The following is an 18,051-nucleotide window of genomic DNA, read 5'->3' as shown; positions in this document are numbered from 1 at the left end:
AGGAGCACCGCCTCTGCTGTTCCAGCATCATTTCAATTTAAACATTTAAACATCATCAAATCAACAAGGCTATATATGCTTAGTTTAATTCACTGAAAACAAACTTAAAGATACCAAAAACAATTGAACCTAATCAATGTTGCTAAATATCATATGGCTGTCCATGGTACTGATTTGTGTCTGTGTGTGTGCGCAAGTTAAAATAAAACATTTTTTTTAAAAATGCTTGCTGGCATCAATCAATCAAATGCCATGGCGGCAACATGTCATACTTATTTGTTCCAGACAGCATCAGATACATGGGCTTGGATGATTTCTCCCGTGAGATTATGAAAGCACAGAGACAAAAGAGACATTATTTTATCATTTAAATGTTTTATTGGTCAAATATTTTGGGAAGCCTGGCTTCCCTTGGCAACCATGACTACACGCCATTGCAACTACTTAGCATGTTAGTTTACCCTTCCCCTAACCTTAACCCTTTTTGCTAATCCTTCCCTTAACCTTAACCTTTACCCTAACCTCTAGAGCTAGCTAACGTTAGCCACAACAAATTGGAATTCGTAACATATCATACGTTTTGCTACCTCATAATATCATATTGTATTAATTGCAATTCGTAACATATCATACAAATTGTAATTTGTAAAATATCATACTAAATGGATGATGGACATCCACAAATTAATACATATGAAAGGAAACATATCATACTAAATGTGGTGTCTTGGATTTATGTACAGAATAATACGAAGTGCTCTGAGACCGAGTTGTCATGACATGCCAGAAAGGTGTGAAAAAAAGAACGATGATCATCAGTCAATAGATAGGCTACTCTGAATCTGTATTCTTTATTTTTATTAATTTAATGTAGTAATGCATCTTAACAGGGAATGCGTGTAGCCTACGTTTTGACACTTTGCAATATATTGCCAATGGCCATATTTATAAGGTTACAAGTTTTAATTAACGTTATTAAATCTGTGCTTATAATACCCACAAACCATGACAGGCCTACACAATACAACAATATAACTTAACCCCTACCTAGCCCATAATATTGGGGAAAATGTAGATACATTTCATAATTTCCTACATAGCTCGAAAATACAAGTTCAATGCAAATTAATGGATAATGTGAACACTTAGAGACATCTGGTGGTTGTACTTAGCTAGTACATCTTCAGGAAAAATGTTAGCCGATATACAAACATGGAGGTATTCCACCCATTGTAGACTATACTGTACATAGTCCCACTGCAACACCTATATGGCTTGGATATAATTGAGTTGAGAAAACAATTATTGTTGGGACCCTATAACTGGTAGTCAGCTTTCCCCTGGATCAGGTGTTGGACAAAGGGGTAGGCCTATATTGTATATTGTATGACAGACTGGAGTTTGTGGCCACTGGCAACTATGGGTTCCTATGAGAATTCAACTATGGGTTCCTATGAGAACTCAACTATGGGTTCCTATGAGAACTCAACTATGGGTTCCTATGAGAACTCAACTATGGGTTCCTTTGAGAACTCATGTTGCTCATGTTGCCACTAATGTCAATACTAATATTCTAACTGCAGGCTAGTAATTCAATAGCCATTTCATTGTTACATATGAAATTCACGTATTTTGCTTCCTGCGCTTGAGAGCCTTCTAAATCTCCCTGAGGATTGTTCCCTTATTGTTTCTCATGTTTGCAGATGCCTTTTCTAGAAGGTGATACATCTTCTCTACAATGTAAGACAGTACGAATGTGGTGTGCTCAACCATCTCCTTCTTTATTTCCTCCTCACCTAGAGACATGATAAGAAACATCAGGATCAGACACATCAAGCAACCAAGGATACACAAGGAGAAGGAAAGCACAGAATGAGATGAAATACCTTTAAAATTCTGCATATTGAAAAGGGGCATGTATATGATGGTGGGGTCACTCGGTTGCCCCTCAAACACGAAGCAGTCCTTTGGATGTTTTTTTTCCTTTGCACACTGTCGTCTATTTTGGGAAAAGGATTTGCCATCTTTTTTTTAATAGTCCCTGGAGTGCATCACAATCTGTGTGTAAAGAGGGTATTCGGGTGCGTCCCAAATGGCACCCTATTCCCTATATAGTGCTTTACTTTAGACCAAGACCAGGGTCTCTGTTCAGAAGTAGTTCACTACATAGGGTATACGGTGCCATGTCGGACGCAGACTTTGAATGGGGCAGAACCATCTAGGCCGGGGGTGTCACAGTTGGATAGAAATATAGTATTATGCATCAAAGGAGATTTCAAAGTGGAAAATGAAGGGTAGATTTTCCTCAAATATGTCCACTGCACTGACCACCACATCTCCAAACACTTCACCAGTTCGTCTTCAAGCTCTCTGGCTCCAGTGTAAAATGTGTCTTATCATCATTGTCATCATCACAAACAATCATAGTTGTGACTGGATACAGAACCAGAAACAGTGCCTTTCTTTGTCTCCGATTTCTGGGGGACATGGGATAGCGCTGGGATAAATGTATTCCTAATTATTTTTGTTCCAGATTACAAATAATATTTATTATTTTTCTCCTTTGATTTATTCTAATTTCTTCTCTCCCTCTGTTCCAATCTAAGAGCACAGAGTAATACCTTTAATCCAGCCAGTCGTGATCTCCTTTTCCTCTGCCAAAGCACATCCCAAGATATCTGTAATTAGTGACATCACCATTGAAGAACATACAGTTTGTGTGGCTCAAACTGATTCAATTTATCACAGGTGTTCATGTATCTGTTACATGGTATTTAGAACAGGGCCAACACTAACTATAACACATTAAAGTCCAACATACTGTATCTATGTACCATCTGTTAGAGATGGGCACCGATATGGAAAATCTATCAATCAGTTACATTTTTTGATACGATTTTGATATCGGTTTACAAAAAAACATTGCAAATGTCTCTGGGCAGAGAACTGCTCGCTAATTGCCACCTGGGCCAGGTGTGAATGTTCTAGGAGTGTAAGCCTACTGTGCACAAACCATTTGGGGGGCAGGTGCTCCAACCAAAAAATCTGCAACCACGGTCACAGTCTCGTTGAACAAACCTGACTGATTATTTAGTTGCATAGAAGCAATAGATGGCCACATCTTAATGGCTAATTAAATGAAACATATTCTACACAAATTTAAAGACTACTTGCGAGAAGTGGGTTCAGAACAACAAGGACAAAAACTGTATAGAGGTGTTTGTTTTTTTAAGGGGCATGTGCTCTGTACAGGTAGAGCCCTATCTAGAAGTTCCGTGGGAGGAATTTGTGCATGCAGAACAGTCATATGTTGTTGTTTTTTGTTACATAATAGTGTAGGTTAACAGAAAGGATCAACTGATATCATGATATTCTTTGCTTATGTTGATATCGAACAATATTGATATCGTGGGCTCCCGAGTGTCGCAGTGGTCAAAGGCACTGCATCTCAGTGCTAGAGGCGTCACTACAGACCTTGGTTCGATTCCAGGCTGTATCACAACTGGCTGTGATTGGGAGTCCCATAGAGCGGTGCACAATTGGCCCACCGTCGTCCGGGTTAGGGTTTGGCCATGGGAGGCCGTCATTGTAAATAACAATTTGTTCTTTAACTGACTTGCCTAGTTAAATAAAGGTTACACTAAAAAATATATAATAAAAAAAGAAATAATAATAATCAATATTGGTGCTCACCGCTTGTCTATATGTATATACATGTAATGTAAGCATTTACAAAATTGTATTTTACATTTTTACATTTAACTAGGCAAGGTAAACACTTGCCCCATTGACAGATACCTTATCCTGCCATAAGTGGAAGCCTTACCTTGCAGTTTGACCAGGTCCATTTCCTATTTTCTTCTCAACCATTTCCCCAAACTCACAACTGCTCCCTAGACAGGGGGGTGTCCATGAAGACCCCCTTGAGTCATCTCAAACAAAGACCCTATTGGTAAGAGTGAAGGAACATACACTTACCTACATGGTAGACATCTGTACAGTAGACATACAGTAGATATATGAACACAACATTAGGAATACCTGCTCTCTCCATGACAGGTGAACCCCGGTGAAAGCTATGTTCCCTTATTGATGTTACTTGTTAAATCCACTTCAATCAGTGTAGATGAAGGGGAGGAACCAGGTTAAAGAAGGAGTTTTAAGCATTCAGACAATTAAGACAATTAAGACTTTGGATAAACAATGGCATAATAATTTCTTATTAATATATTATGTATTTGTATTTATTATGGATCCCCATTAGTTCTTGCCAAGGCAGCAGGTGCTCTTCCTGGGGTCCAGCAAAATGTAAAAAACATGACATTACATTTCACAACCCATTAAGTGTGTGCCCTCAGGCCACTGCTCTACTACCACATATCTACAATCCAAAATCCATGTGTACATGTGTGTGTATATAGTGCATACGTTATCATATGTGTGTGTATATGTGTGTGTCTGTGCCTGTGTGTGTCTCTTCACAGTCCCTGCTGTTCCATAAGGGGTATTTTTATGTTTTTGTAATGTGATTTTACTGCTTGTCTATGGTGCTGACCTCTTTCATGACCCCGGCTGCTGTGAAGACACCTCAGACATCTGTGAGAGAGAAAGCCCTCCACCTCCACTCTGTCGGGTAACCAACCCTGGACCTCTCCAAAGCCCACACTGGGTCCCTTTATGGTCTCAATAATTATGTCTGGATGCCAGGCAGCTTCTTTGTACAGGTAAGTGTGCTCTTCTGTGTGTGTGTGTGTGTGTGTGTGTGTGCCTGTGTTTGTGCGAGAGTGAGGGTGTGTAAGTGCAATACACAATGAGAATCTTGGGTTATAACGTGCTGTCAAAATCAATGCATTTTCCTTACTGCTAAACACATATTTAAGATTTCTTTCCATGAACCTACTTGCTCTTTACTTGTGTTCTAATGTATATATTTACTGTACGATGATACACGGTATCTGTCTGTGCTTACCAGGTGGACTCAGACACCACACACACATACAGGAGGCAGTCCAGCAGGTCATCCATGCCCATCTGATGAAGACACCCGAGCATGGCCACTGCAGCCCTTTGTCCACCTGCTGAACCGAGCAGTGCAATGTGTGACACGTCCTGATTGTTTCAATATGAAAAGATAATAAACAAAGAACTCCAAACCATCATGAAGGTTGTGTTCTTTACACTTGGAAACCTCTTACTCATGTGACTATCTACATTTTAATTCCGTTTCACACCATTAAGTTGAATACATTTCATGCAGTTCATTTTGCTGCCATGAGAGGAGGAGAAATCCAGGGGTATCGGACAATTTGATCCACATACCGGTTCGCTGTTGATGTCATTCCTCCTCAACCATTCTAGAATGTTATGTTTCTTCTTCACAACATACTTCTCCCCTACAACGAGAGTGAGACTTCTGAACTGTTGGCTGAAAACACAAATTCTCATTATCAAAGGAGGTAATAATGAACATCAAATGTGTACAATGTACAAATGATCAGACTCTTAACGTTTTGTGAATTTCTTGAATGTTTCTCCATGATTTTTCAAAGTAGTTGATTGCAAAATGGACATCATGCGTAGGCGTACAAGGTTTCAAAACAGAACTGACAGTGAAAGTATGCCTCCTTCAGTGTGCCTTATACTTTATGACATGTAGGCCTAATGTACACTACATGACCAAAAGTATATGTACACCTGCTCGTCGAACATCTCATTGCAAAATCATGGGCATTAATATAGAGTTGGTCCCCCCTTTGCTGCTATAACAGCCTCCACTCTTCTGGGAAGGCTTTCCACTAGATGTTGGAATATTGCTGTGTGGACTTGCTTCCATTCAGCCACAAGAGCATTAGTGAGGATGATGGGCACTGATGTTGGATGTTTAGGCCTGGATTGCAGTCGGCGTTCCAATTCATCCCAAAGGTGTTCGATGGGGTTGAGGTCATGGCTCTGTGCAGGCTAGTCAAGTTCTTCATCACCGATCTCGACAAACCATTTCTGTATGGACCTCGCTTTGTGCACAGGGGCATTGTCATGCTGAAACAGGAAAGAGCATTCCCTAAACTGTTGCTACAAAGTTGGAAGCATAGAATCGTCTAGAATGTCATTTTATGCTGTAGCGTTAAGGTTTCCCTTCACTGGAACTAATGGGCCTAGACCAAACCATGAAAAACAGTCCCAGACCATAATTCCTTTTCCACCTAACTTTACAGTTGGCACTATGCATTCAGGCAGGTAGCATCTCCTAGCATTTGCCAAATCCTGACCTGTCTGTCGGACTGCCAGATGGTGAAGCGTGATTCATTACGCCAATGGCAGCGAGCTTTACACCACTCCAGCCGACGCTTGGCATTGCACATTGTGATCTTAGGCTTGAATGCGGCTGTTTGGCCATGAAACCAATTTCATGAAGCTCCAGACGAAACAGTTTTTGTGCTGACATTGATTCCAGAGGCAGTTTGGAACTCAGTAGTTATTGTTGCAACCATTTTTTACGCTCTACGTGCTTCAGCACTCGGGGGTCCCGTTCTGTGAGCTTGTGTGGCCTACCACTTCGCGGCTGAGCCATTGTTGCTCCTAGACGTTTTCTCTTCAAAATAACAGCGCTTACAGTTGACCGGGGCAGCTCCAGCATGGCTCAAACTAACTTGTTGGAAAGGTGGCATCCTATGACGGTGCCACGATGAAAGTCACTGAGCTCTCCAGTAAGGCCATTCTACTGCCAGTGTTTGTCTATGGAGATTGCATGGCTGTGTGCTTAGACACCTGTCCCCAACGTGTGTGCCTGAAATAGCTGAATCCACTAATTTCAAGGTATGTCCACATACGTTTTTTTATATATAGTGTATGTTGTAAAGCAGGTTATTTAAAAAAAAAAAATATTCACCTTTATTTAACCAGGTAGGCCAGTTGAGAACAAGTTCTCATTTACAACTGCGACCTGGCCAAGATAAAGCAAAGCAGTGCGACACAAACAACAACAACACAGTTACACATGGAATAAACAAGCATACAGTCAATAACACAATAGAAAAAAGAGAAAAAAAGTCTATATACAGTGTGTGCAAATGGCGTGAGGAGGTAAGGCAATAAATAGGCCATAGTAGCGAAGTAATTACAATTTAGCAAATTAACACCGGACTGATAGATGAGCAGATGGTGATGTGCAAGTAGAAATACTGGTGTGCAAAAGAGCAGAAAAGTAAATAAAAACAATATCAAATCAAATCAAATCAAATCAAATTTTATTTGTCACATACATACACATGGGGATGAGGTAGGTAGATTGGGTGGGCTATTTACAGATGGGCTATGTACAGCTGCAGCGATCAGTTAGCTGCTCAGATAGCTGATGTTTAAAGTTAGTGAGGGAAATATAATTCTTCAGCTTCAACGATTGTTGCAATTTGTTCCAGTCATTGGCAGCAGAGAACTGGAAGGAAAGGCGGCCAAACAGGTGTTGGCTTTGGGGATGACCAGTGAGATATACCTGCTGGAGCGCGTGCTATGGGTAGATGTTGTTATCGTGACCAGTGAGCTGAGATAAGGCGGAGCTTTACCTAGCATAGACTTATAGATGACCTGGAGCCAGTGGGTCTGGCGGTGAATATGAAGCGAGGGCCAGCCGTTGAGAGCATACAGGTCGCAGTGGTGGATGGTTTAAGGGGCTTTGGTGACAAAACGGATGGCACTGTGATAGACATCATCCAGTTTGCTGAGTAGTGTATTGGAAGCTGTTTTGTAAATGACATCGCCGAAGTCGAGGATCGGTAGGATAGTCAGTTTTACAAAGGTATGTTTGGCGGCGTGAGTGAAGGAGGCTTTGTTGCAAAATAGGAAGCCGATTCTAGATTTAATTTTGGATTGGAGATGTTTACAGTCTAGCCAGACACCTAGGTATTTGTAGTTGTCCACATATTCTAAGTCAGAACCGTCCAGAGTAGTGATGCTAGTCGGGCGGGCGGGCGGGGGCAGTGAATGGTTGAAAAGCATGCATTTGGTTTTACTAGCGTTTAAGAGCAGTTGGAGGCCACGGAAGGAGTGTTGTATGGCATTGAAGCTCGTTTGGAGCTGGGAATCCACTAAACAAAATATAATACAATCCTCTTTTCCTCCTGATACAGATTATATCATCAGGTTGTATTTGCTAAATTATTTTGGAACAATGCTTTGAAACAAAGTCCAGTTTTCTAATACCTTTTTTGATTTACTATCCACTGTCTGTTATGGATTAAAAACCCGGCCAAAGGTCCATTAAACCATCAAAACAGACAGTCTATTGTGTTCATTTCATAGCGGTACTTCTGGACCGAGCCCCGCGAGAGTTTGGTGTCAGAAACTTTTGTGGACTAGGATCACGTCATTACCTTTACTAACCACAAGAGGGGAATATGTCCCATAGTTTGGTTTTTTTATGTACCACCCTTATTTATTGAAGTCCTGTATATAGGCTGGACAGAGTTTAGGCCTAAACAAAGCGTTGAATCGGGGGTGCATTTTACCAGTGCGTAAAATACTAATTGTTACGTCATAATTGATGAGGTTTAAAACTGAACAGAAAAACTGGTTCGATCAGTCTTATCTTCGTTGTGGACTGGACAACCTAGTGTTAATCATTGGACGCGCATTCACTTATTTTACACGGAAAAGACACGGAGAGTAAAGGTATGTTACTTTATTTTCAATACTGTGGTTATTGTAAATGAGAAGAAGAAGCATTGTACAGATTTTACAGCAGAATAACATCCAATTGTATTAATTTATGTGGGTTAAAATGTAGCCTATAGGCTGTCATTGACCAAAACATTTAAGTAATAGACCACTCATAGGCTACTGTAAAGATAGGCTAGATGTAGCATGTAGGCCTTCTTTCTAATGACTTCAGGGGGTCAAAGGTTATTACCCTTAGGTTGGGTGCAAGCAAAGATGATCAATTATATTGACAAGATAGTCGAGTGACCACTCTAACAATGGAAATACATGTCCTGGATGGCAGGCGGGAGGGGGTGAGATCAGGTACGACCATTCTAGCCAAAGACAGGGCAGATGCATGTGTGAACAACAGGCACAACTCCAATGTAAAGTAGATTATTTTCAAAAGTTGCTGAAATGCCACGAGTGTCCACTTATATCAGTGCATTCCGAACAACCTAACCATTCCAAAACTTCTATTCGATCAAATTAGCATCACTCAGCAAGTTAGCGATTCATTTTTTTGTTGACCAAATTTGATACAAATATTCTTCACTTCGTGGTCTTATTTTTGTGAACAAATTTTGGGTGTAAACCCGCGCTTTGCCTCTTCCTCTCTGGTGAAAGAGTTGCAATAGGTCAAAGGATATGTCCTCACCTTCACTATAGATAAGATGTGACCAAAGAGATGGCTAAAGGTGAGGCATGTACAGGACTTTCTGATGTCTTTCAGGGGTCAGAGGTCAAACGTGATGACCTCACCCTCATAGATATTGAACTCACAGCCTCTTGAGGACCCTATCAATAATGCTGATGACATGCAGGATGAAGTCAGGTAACTAATTTACACAAATTATCCATTCACACATAGGTCAAAGGTCTATCTATATATTATGGCTAGGTCCCAGTGATCATAGAGATATTATTTTCCTCTGCGCAGATATGAAAAAGATCAGCCTGATACTGGGAGCCTGGACCAGTTCTTTGCTGATCAAGAAATAGCCAGCCCAACTCAGTCAATAGCGGCTGAACCGGAGGCAGAGATGCAGGAGGCTGGTCTGAAGTCAGCTGACCCAACTCAGTCACTAGAGGCTGAAATAGAAAGTGAGATGCAGGCTGATCTAGAGACACCCAGCCCATCCCATGTACAGGAGCCACACCAGACTTCTCTACTCAACTCTGGAGACCTGAAACTGGAGGTGAGGACTGTAGTCATCTCTCAATCTAATCGACTAGTTGCATTGTGTGTGTGTGTGTGTGTGTGTGTGTGTGTGTGTGTGTGTGTTTGGGAGGAGAGAGTACTAAGAATTGATTGAATTCCAGCCTAACTATACTTCCTGTCGCCCCCAGGATACTGATGTGACCTTCACCACCACGCCCACGGCCCCCCAGGCTGCAATGTCCCAGAACAGCCTTGTCAGGCTGCAAAGAAGCTCCCCAGACCTCTCCACCTTTGTGCAGGACATGACTGACAAGTATGTTGCTCTGTGGCTTTCCTATTCTCCCCTTGATTGTTTGATTGTATTATAAATATTTTAGATGCCCAACTCAACTGGGCTTCCTAGATATGTTCCCCATTAGAAAAGTTATATTTTTATTTCCTTTTCAGACACTGGAATCTGTTGAGTGCGAATATGCGTGCCAAGGTGAGTTAAAGTCAGTTCCTGTCTGCTTGGTTAGTGAAATGGTGAGTCATCACATGTCGTTATATCGATACAGTGTCTAACTTCTCTATATGTTCATTGCAGTTAACTAGAGATGAGTTTACTGCCAAGTGCATGGACATTGTCACATGGGTGAAGAAGATCAAATCGACAGTTGTGGTTCCCGCCCTTGACCTCACCATGCAGATAGAGCTGACTGAGTTGCCAGGCTCTCCTGGATCAGGAAGTGAGGAGGCAGTAACTTCTCTCTCCCGCACTGTGAGATTAAGTTGTACTCAAGGCCCCAGCAGGAGCACCAGTTCTAAAACTTCCTGGAGCACACCTACACATTTCCCCTCCACTCCCAGGTAAGCACCACTATCCACTTCCCTCCAAGAAGTTCTACCCTCACACATTATTCCCGTATCCCCCACCATGTGTACCAATAACCAGCCTCACTTAGTGAGAGATACTGCTTAGATGGAACACAAGATCTCTAAAATGTTTATTGGTTTACTTCTTTTGAGTAGTAATAATAATGAGGTTGAGTCCAAATACGGACATTTTTGTTACTATGTCTCTGTTGTGTGCATTCTCTAGGTCCATGACCTCTTTGCTGAGTGAAGAGGACGATGAAGACTTGATTCCTGGAGAGTTCACATATCTCTCTACACCTGAGGGGGACAATAGAGAGGTGAAGGGCAGACCCTGCTCAGAGCCACTCAGTTCTGTGTTTGGCCTGTCTCAGAGCTGTGTTTTCAATCAAATGGTCCACAGTGGAGCATGCAGGTCGCTGAGTGAGATTGTACTGCCGTCCAGCCGGAGTAGGCAGAGGAAGCTCATGCCCATCATCGTCTCCACAGACACCAGATTGGTAATGGAAATTGTGGAGATGGTGATGAAAGTCATCAACTCCAGGCTAGCTCAACTAATGCTAAATGTGGGTTGTAGTCAGGGAACTGAAGCTCAAGGCAGCAACTCGGCAAGCATTCAGTTTGCTCAAGAGATGCTGAGCATGGCAACTGCATCAATGTATGCCCATGCCATGGAGCATATTGCGCACGGCCGCAAATCCAGCAGTCGCCAGTCCAACAAGTCTCCGCTTGAATTAGAGAGGGAGCTTGAAGCCATATTGGGTCCTCTGGCTGGACAGGTAATAGTCACCATCATCAATAGTATCCTCAGGACTAAAGACAACGGAAGAACTGAGCAGGAACGGACCACCCCTTTGAGTTACTTCCTTACTGCGGTTTCTGCTGAAATTCAAAGTATGGTAGTTCAAAGATCTGCAAGTAGACAGTCCTCCAGGCAGTCCATCAGAGACCACTTGATGAATATCTCCAAGGGCAAGATCGTGAAAGCCGTTCAAATTAAAATGTCGCAACTCTATGGCGAGTCTACCAATGAAAGCTGCATATCAGCAACTCCAACAATCCAGAGCCTGTCCATGTGCTCATCCAAAGAATCCCTTTGTGATTGGCCTCTCAACTCAGACGACGTGCATCCAGCTAAGTTCCTGTCTAGCAACAGAATTACAGCATTGTCGACTGATGTTGTGGATGTTGTGTTTAGCGATGTTCTTTATAATCTTGGACTTTCGGACAGCCAAACACTGTTAAGACCACAGTGCACCGGCTCCAGCTCATCAATAGACATCAGCGGTGTTGCTGGGGAGATGGTCAGACAAGTCTCCGTAAAACTCCAGCCCTTTGTGTCTGAGAGCAGTCTGGAGGCCATGTCCATGACTCATGACCCACCATCTCTGCCCATCTCAGACTCTGACTTCAAGTTCTTGTGCTCTCACTCAGCGGTTGCTGTAGCAACTGCCTGCCAAGCAATTAAAACTGAGCTTGAGATTGAGATGAGTCTCAACCCAGCCACAGAGGCCGGCTCCCAGGGTAACCTTGCTGCCAGAGACCTGGTATCTTCTCTGTCACAGAGTCTTGAGGACATAGATGTTTCTCACATCATTCGGGGCCTTAAGGAGGCAGATGTGACATTTGCCAATCTGAACGAAACCCCTTTGACCGACACTAATAGATTAGAGGAAATCTTATCTGCCCATATTTCCCCTGAAAGTATTGCAGCGGCATCGGTGGATCTTTTTGATGGCGTATTAGGAGACTTGCATGAGGCATTTGAGGCAAATAAGGTCTCAGCAGCCACAAAATCTGGTCGCAAAAAGTTCTGGGTTGAAGTACATACAAGTTCACAAAACCTGTACACCAATGTGCTGGACAAACTAAATAAGTGGTTCAGTTTACACCATCTCACTGAGGAAAAAGATGTCCCTCTGAATACCAAGCTCTCTCCAACTGGACCACTCCTAACTGAGGCCTGTGTGGAGGTATCTCCTGTGCAAAAGACCAGTATTAACAGCTCTAGTATGTCCTTCAGGTCTCTGAGTAATATCCCAGACAACCAGCTAACCCTCAACACATGCACTAAAGAGGTCATCAAACAGGTGGCCTCAGTTCTGAAGGTTGAGGCTTCTAAGGAAGACTGTTCTTCTTCCGTTGGAGGGAGGACATTAAATGTGTTCTTGGAGTTCAGCCAGAAGTTGGATGCTCTCATCTCAAAGTTGGAGGACCTCCCCATTTCAGGTGAGATTTCCTCGCTCACACAGCCACAGTGTGCAGCCAGCAGCAGCAGAACCTCTAATATTTCCATTGGGAGTATCCTAAGTGTGGAGTTCCACACAAAGGCCAACCAGATCGTGAGTGAGGCTGTCCTTGGAGCTGCAACTGTTTTCATTGCTCGCAAAGCCAACCATTTGGAGCTGAAAATGCCTGCTACCTATTCACAACATCTGTTTGCAGCAGCCTCGGACATTGTGAACATTATTGTGGAAGACCTAGAGAGAGAGACCATGGATACAGAGTCCCACCTCACATCTAAAATAGTTTTTGACAAGTTCCTGGATGTGGCTCACAACATCTACTACCGAGTGAGGGATAGGCTGAAGGTCTTCTTCTCCTTGTCTCCAGTGCCTGCCTCCAAAACCAAAGATGTGGTGGATTCCATGCCTGTGGAGAAACATGGATACTTTGAGGCCTCTGACACTGCTCATGACCCGGAGCGACCTCAATCTGTCAGGAGTGAGAAGATGTTGACAAAAGACAGTTTAGCCAATGTTGAAAGGTCTAAATCCCTTGCATCTCAGGGTGACACGTCAACAGAAAATCAACACTTTGACACATTCACATTGACACCCACCAAGAGCATGTCAGTGCTGAGTGATCACAGTTTGAGAGGAGCTTTTCCTCTCTTGAGTGAAAGTTGCCAACCACTTTTGACTCTCAAAGACTCAACAGTGGCAGTCACTAAGCATAGCTTCACCAAATCTGCTAAGAACACCCTCAGCCAGATCCTAAATGTGATCAAGTGCAGAGTGGTTGCCTCGAATAATTCATCTGTTGGACAGAAGACAACTGACATGTTGGACTCTCTTCTTGAGAGCCTTGACCAGTTGACTGCAGATGAGATAAAGGGGACAGCGTCCCACAACTTGATCACAATAGATGTGCCAGAATCACTGCCTGAGCAATCCTTGACAAAATACTTGTCTACTCCTGAGAGGAACCAGGATTCTTCCCCTGCAAAGCTTGTGTGTCAACCATCATGCCTGATACCAACATCCATGTCTGACACCAACATTATAGTGAAAACTATAATGGAAACGCTGGTGACGGACGAATCAAGGAAGACTTCAGCAGAGGAAAACCTTGAGAGGCTTGTCTCCATTGAAACCATTCAAGGTGTGTCAGACGACCTCATCACAAAGGTCCATGGTCTCATTCAGGAGATCACAATAAGCCGGCAACTTCAATCCATGGCTGGCCACAGGAGCTTCTCTGAACCGGCATTGCCAAAGCCAGCCCTGAAAAAGCTGTCAAGGAATGATGCCTCTGAGCTCGCCTACAGCTTTGCCGAAAATTCTGTTAGGACTCTCCTGGGGCAGTGTTTAAATGTGTCGCTCGTTTCCACCGGAGTAAGGCAGACGATGGATCAGGTCACTAAGATAATGACCAACACAGTGATGGACACGCTGACTGATGTGTCCAAGCCCACAGTGAAGTCAGAGGATGGTAAGTTCAATTGCCATTTTAACTCTGTAGAGGAATCTTTTGTAACGTGCTCAATAGATTGTTTCTTATGATGTAAAGTTTACTGACTTCAACTGTGCCAAATGTATCGTCTCTACCTCTCCCAGAATTAGTTTCCAGGTTAGTCCCACCAGATGAATTCCCCACCAGGAGCCTTAACCCAGCTGATGGCAACGCTGAGGTGATGCCTCGCTCTGCTGGAGGTGAAAAGAATAGCAAGAAGTGGCGTTTCCTTTTCAAAATGCCTAACATCCCGAAGATCAGGATCAAGGTAGGGAGCTTTGTGTTTGGGAATTGAATTATCCCACAGCCAGTGGGCTTATGAGATATTGTGAGGGCTCTAATGTCAGAATATATTTGTCAACAGCTTTTCAAGAGAAAAGGACAAGCCAAGAAGCACCCTGAACTGGAAGCACTGCCAACAAAACGTTTCAGTGATATGTCACTGAGTGAGTAATAAGCATTGATTATGTAATTTTAATTAATCATCATGTGACCAGTTTGTTACGACCTTGGCAAGAGTGAACAAAGATACAGTATCAGTCAAAAGTTTGGACACACCTACTCAGTCAAGGGTTTTTCTCCAGTTTTTACTATTTTCTACATAGTATAATAACACATGGAATCATGTAGTAACCAAAAAAGGGTTAAACAAATCAGAATATATGCATATTTGAGATTCTTCAAAGTAGCCACCCTTTGCCTTGATGACAGCTTTGCACACTTTTGGTTCCAGAGGTTCCTTCCGCTTCCCCACCCATGGAGGACCTGATACCTGCACCTACTGCACAGGATCCCCAATCCCGTAAATGCCCCTTCGTGGTTAGGGTGTTTCGGGCCCTCTCTCGAGCCATCACCAGACCCTTCAGAGGAGCTTCAGGGAAGAAGCACTAGATTAGTGCCTGATTTTAATAAACATTACTGCATTTATTTTTGTGTCTACAGCAGTTGTATGTGCAAAATAACAAGATTGGTACTTCCGAGTGATTTATAGTGGTAGACTTTTTATGGTCATTGATTGTGGAATACTGATATCAATAAAGACAAAATATTGCCTCTTATAGGGATACCTTGCCTTCAGTGTGGCTTGCCCATATTCCAAATCTTTAATAGGGAATCCCCACGCACCTCTAAGACTCCTGAGACGCACTGATAATTCTCACAGTATCCCACTCATCCCACTCCTGGCTTATTGGCTATGCCTGGTTTAACAATAGTACTTCATCAGTCTTTTTTTTACATCTGGATCGCTTAGAATATACAGGGTGAGGCCTCATAAGTTTGATGCACATGATAACTGTAGTAGGTGTGGGGGAGCACATGGGCCAAGACTGAGTGACGAAGCTATGTCTTCCTAATGGTAATTCCTCGAATAGTGTGGCTTTTCCAAAGGGTATACAGCACATCCCACCATCCATTACATGGGTCACTCTCAACACCAAAGCTTCACCCTTCACATGTCTTTCTCCATCATGGAATTTCACTCTATTTTTTACCCCTGTTGATCATATCTTTTGGTCTGTATGTTTGAGTGGGACATCAGATGGAATATTTGTTTGTGTGTAATATAGGACATCAAAGGCTTTGCTCATGGTATTTTAGTCTTAATAGGGAAAAGAGTGTAAAATATGTCAACAATAAGGAAGTAGACTTCAAACCAGGTAACTGAAATCAAATAGCAAGCCATTTCTTACATTCACAGAATTGTCTGTATTAGAACTCGCATTGACATGAGCATTTACCGATGAGTTCAGAGAGCACTGAAAGCTGTTCGACGGAGGGCTCTGCTCAGGATTCTAATAGTGTAATATTGTCCACGCGACCCTGAGCCCACAGCACTTAGATGGAGAACATGGTTGAATCATGAATATGCCTCCCTCTGACGGTGACACAGGCATCCACCCCCTAACCCTGCACATACCATCTGGGACCAACCCTCATATTCTATTCAGCAGTAGTCAACAGCTTATATTGGTGCTGCTTCATCGTCTGTGAAGACAGGGTAAATGACTGACACACGCCTCCCAACAAACACAGACACATACACTCCCCCCTGGACAGTGATTCACTATTAATAATATTCTCAGCATGAGGCAAAGTAAATGATTACTCCCCTCTCCCTAAAAATATGGAAGGGATAGAAGGAAAAACAGCATCGCCCCATGAGGTCAATCAGCCAATGGTCCAGGATGAAGAGAAGAGTAATGGTGCTGTGAGGTATACAGTGACGGTCTGTGGATGATGTGTCTCATACATTATGGATGAAACCTTATGTTTTCCATCACTGTCAGATGTGCTTTGCTGCTGTCATGTCAGCGATTTAGTTCCTAAACTGGCCTATTTAGAATTCTACATTCAAGGGCCACTGCCAATTTAAACATAGAATGTACAAAATGCCAATTTTGAGTCACCTGCATTGCTCATCTTGTCACGAGCACCTTGACATTAGTAAATGAGTTACTTGCACCAAGAGCAAGTGGTTTGGAAACAGATGAACTCTGTGTCTGTGTGTGTGTGTGTCTATGTCTGTATGTGTGTGTGTGGATAACAACAGGATCCAACCCCTCCCTTCCCCCTCCCCTCATTTTCTAAAAGAAAATGTCATCTCACACAGATACACAACCCCATGTGAAGATCATCCAACCTAATCAATCTCCATTATCCAATCAGACACAACAGTGGAGGAACAATCTGCCGCTAATTCAGTGGGCGGGAAAGGAACCCTAGGGGGAGGGGCTACTCTGTCTCCCCACTTCCACCCCCTCTCCCACCCCCACCCATGTTTTATAATCAGGTGGTATTTCACTAGGCACTGTGAATGGGAAAAAACGGACTTTAAAAATCATTATTCACATCCATGGAATTGTCAGTTTAGTGGTAAGGTCAACTCTTTGAAAAGGAAGATTGTCTTTAAGGACAGTAGGCTGTATAATTGTATGGATGTTTCTCTGTTGAGGGAGGCTAGAGTAAGTTTTTGTGCCTGTCACTAAGACACATACACAGTTGGCTTTGTAAACAGTAAACACGTAGCTCATCACTCGAACAATGGCACACGGACAACTGGATGAGAGTCAGCTGCCTTCACCAGGTCCTGATTAAGAAAAACTTAATTGGTGTACTGGCTCCTATGGCAACCAAGGGAATCAGTTAGATCCTAATGATTTCCTTTCAATGCCCTGAGCTGGTCAAAAAGCCAAACACAGACAGCTAAATAGAGCCTGATGACACATGTTGTTCTGCAGGACTGAGGTCATCGACATGAGATCATTTAGAATCTAGTCATTGGGCAGAAAGGGAGCAGCTGGGGGGTGTCTGGGTGTTATCATTGGCACTTACAAAATGTCTTACTGGTCATACTACTGACAAATGTTGACATAAAACGTGCAGAGTGTACAGGAATGTGTGCAGAAGTCATTTTTATTTATTGGATGTGACTGTTTCCATTTTGTAGTGATAACTAGGATTTTTTAAATGTCTTCTACATTATACCTAAAATGTATGCCTGTGTAGCTATGACATATGTTTTCCAGTAGTCAGTCCTTTACTGTAGTAGTGAGTCCTTTACTGTAGTAGTCAGTCCTTTACTGTAGTAGTCAGTCCTTTACTGTAGT

At 42.8% G+C, this 18,051-nt stretch overlaps 1 protein-coding gene across 1 annotated transcript; it reads left to right on the top strand.

Moving 5' to 3' along the window:
* Positions 1-8,463: 8,463 nt before the first annotated feature.
* Positions 8,464-15,370, top strand: LOC110486390 (uncharacterized). Its single transcript, XM_021557939.3, has 10 exons — positions 8,464-8,664; positions 9,425-9,526; positions 9,632-9,890; positions 10,042-10,166; positions 10,301-10,337; positions 10,440-10,702; positions 10,935-14,422; positions 14,548-14,711; positions 14,808-14,889; positions 15,177-15,370. The coding sequence occupies exons 2-10, from the start codon at positions 9,510-9,512 to the stop codon at positions 15,332-15,334; spliced, it is 4,593 nt and encodes a 1,530-aa protein (XP_021413614.3). The 5' UTR covers positions 8,464-8,664; positions 9,425-9,509; the 3' UTR covers positions 15,335-15,370.
* Positions 15,371-18,051: the final 2,681 nt, after the last annotated feature.

Source organism: Oncorhynchus mykiss, chromosome 13, assembly GCF_057628025.1.
Source record: "Oncorhynchus mykiss isolate SJ-2025 chromosome 13, ASM5762802v1, whole genome shotgun sequence".
Classification (NCBI taxonomy): domain Eukaryota; kingdom Metazoa; phylum Chordata; class Actinopteri; order Salmoniformes; family Salmonidae; genus Oncorhynchus; species Oncorhynchus mykiss.
Note: the sequence above shows the minus strand (reverse complement) of the source record. Positions and strands in the feature narration are given on the sequence as shown.

Excerpts from the sequence above, each read along its gene's own strand:
- LOC110486390 (XM_021557939.3), top strand. Across the intron at positions 10,167-10,300 it reads GTGCAGGACATGACTGACAA|ACACTGGAATCTGTTGAGTG; the intron begins GTATGTTGCTCT and ends TTTCCTTTTCAG. Across the intron at positions 10,338-10,439 it reads GTGCGAATATGCGTGCCAAG|TTAACTAGAGATGAGTTTAC; the intron begins GTGAGTTAAAGT and ends TGTTCATTGCAG.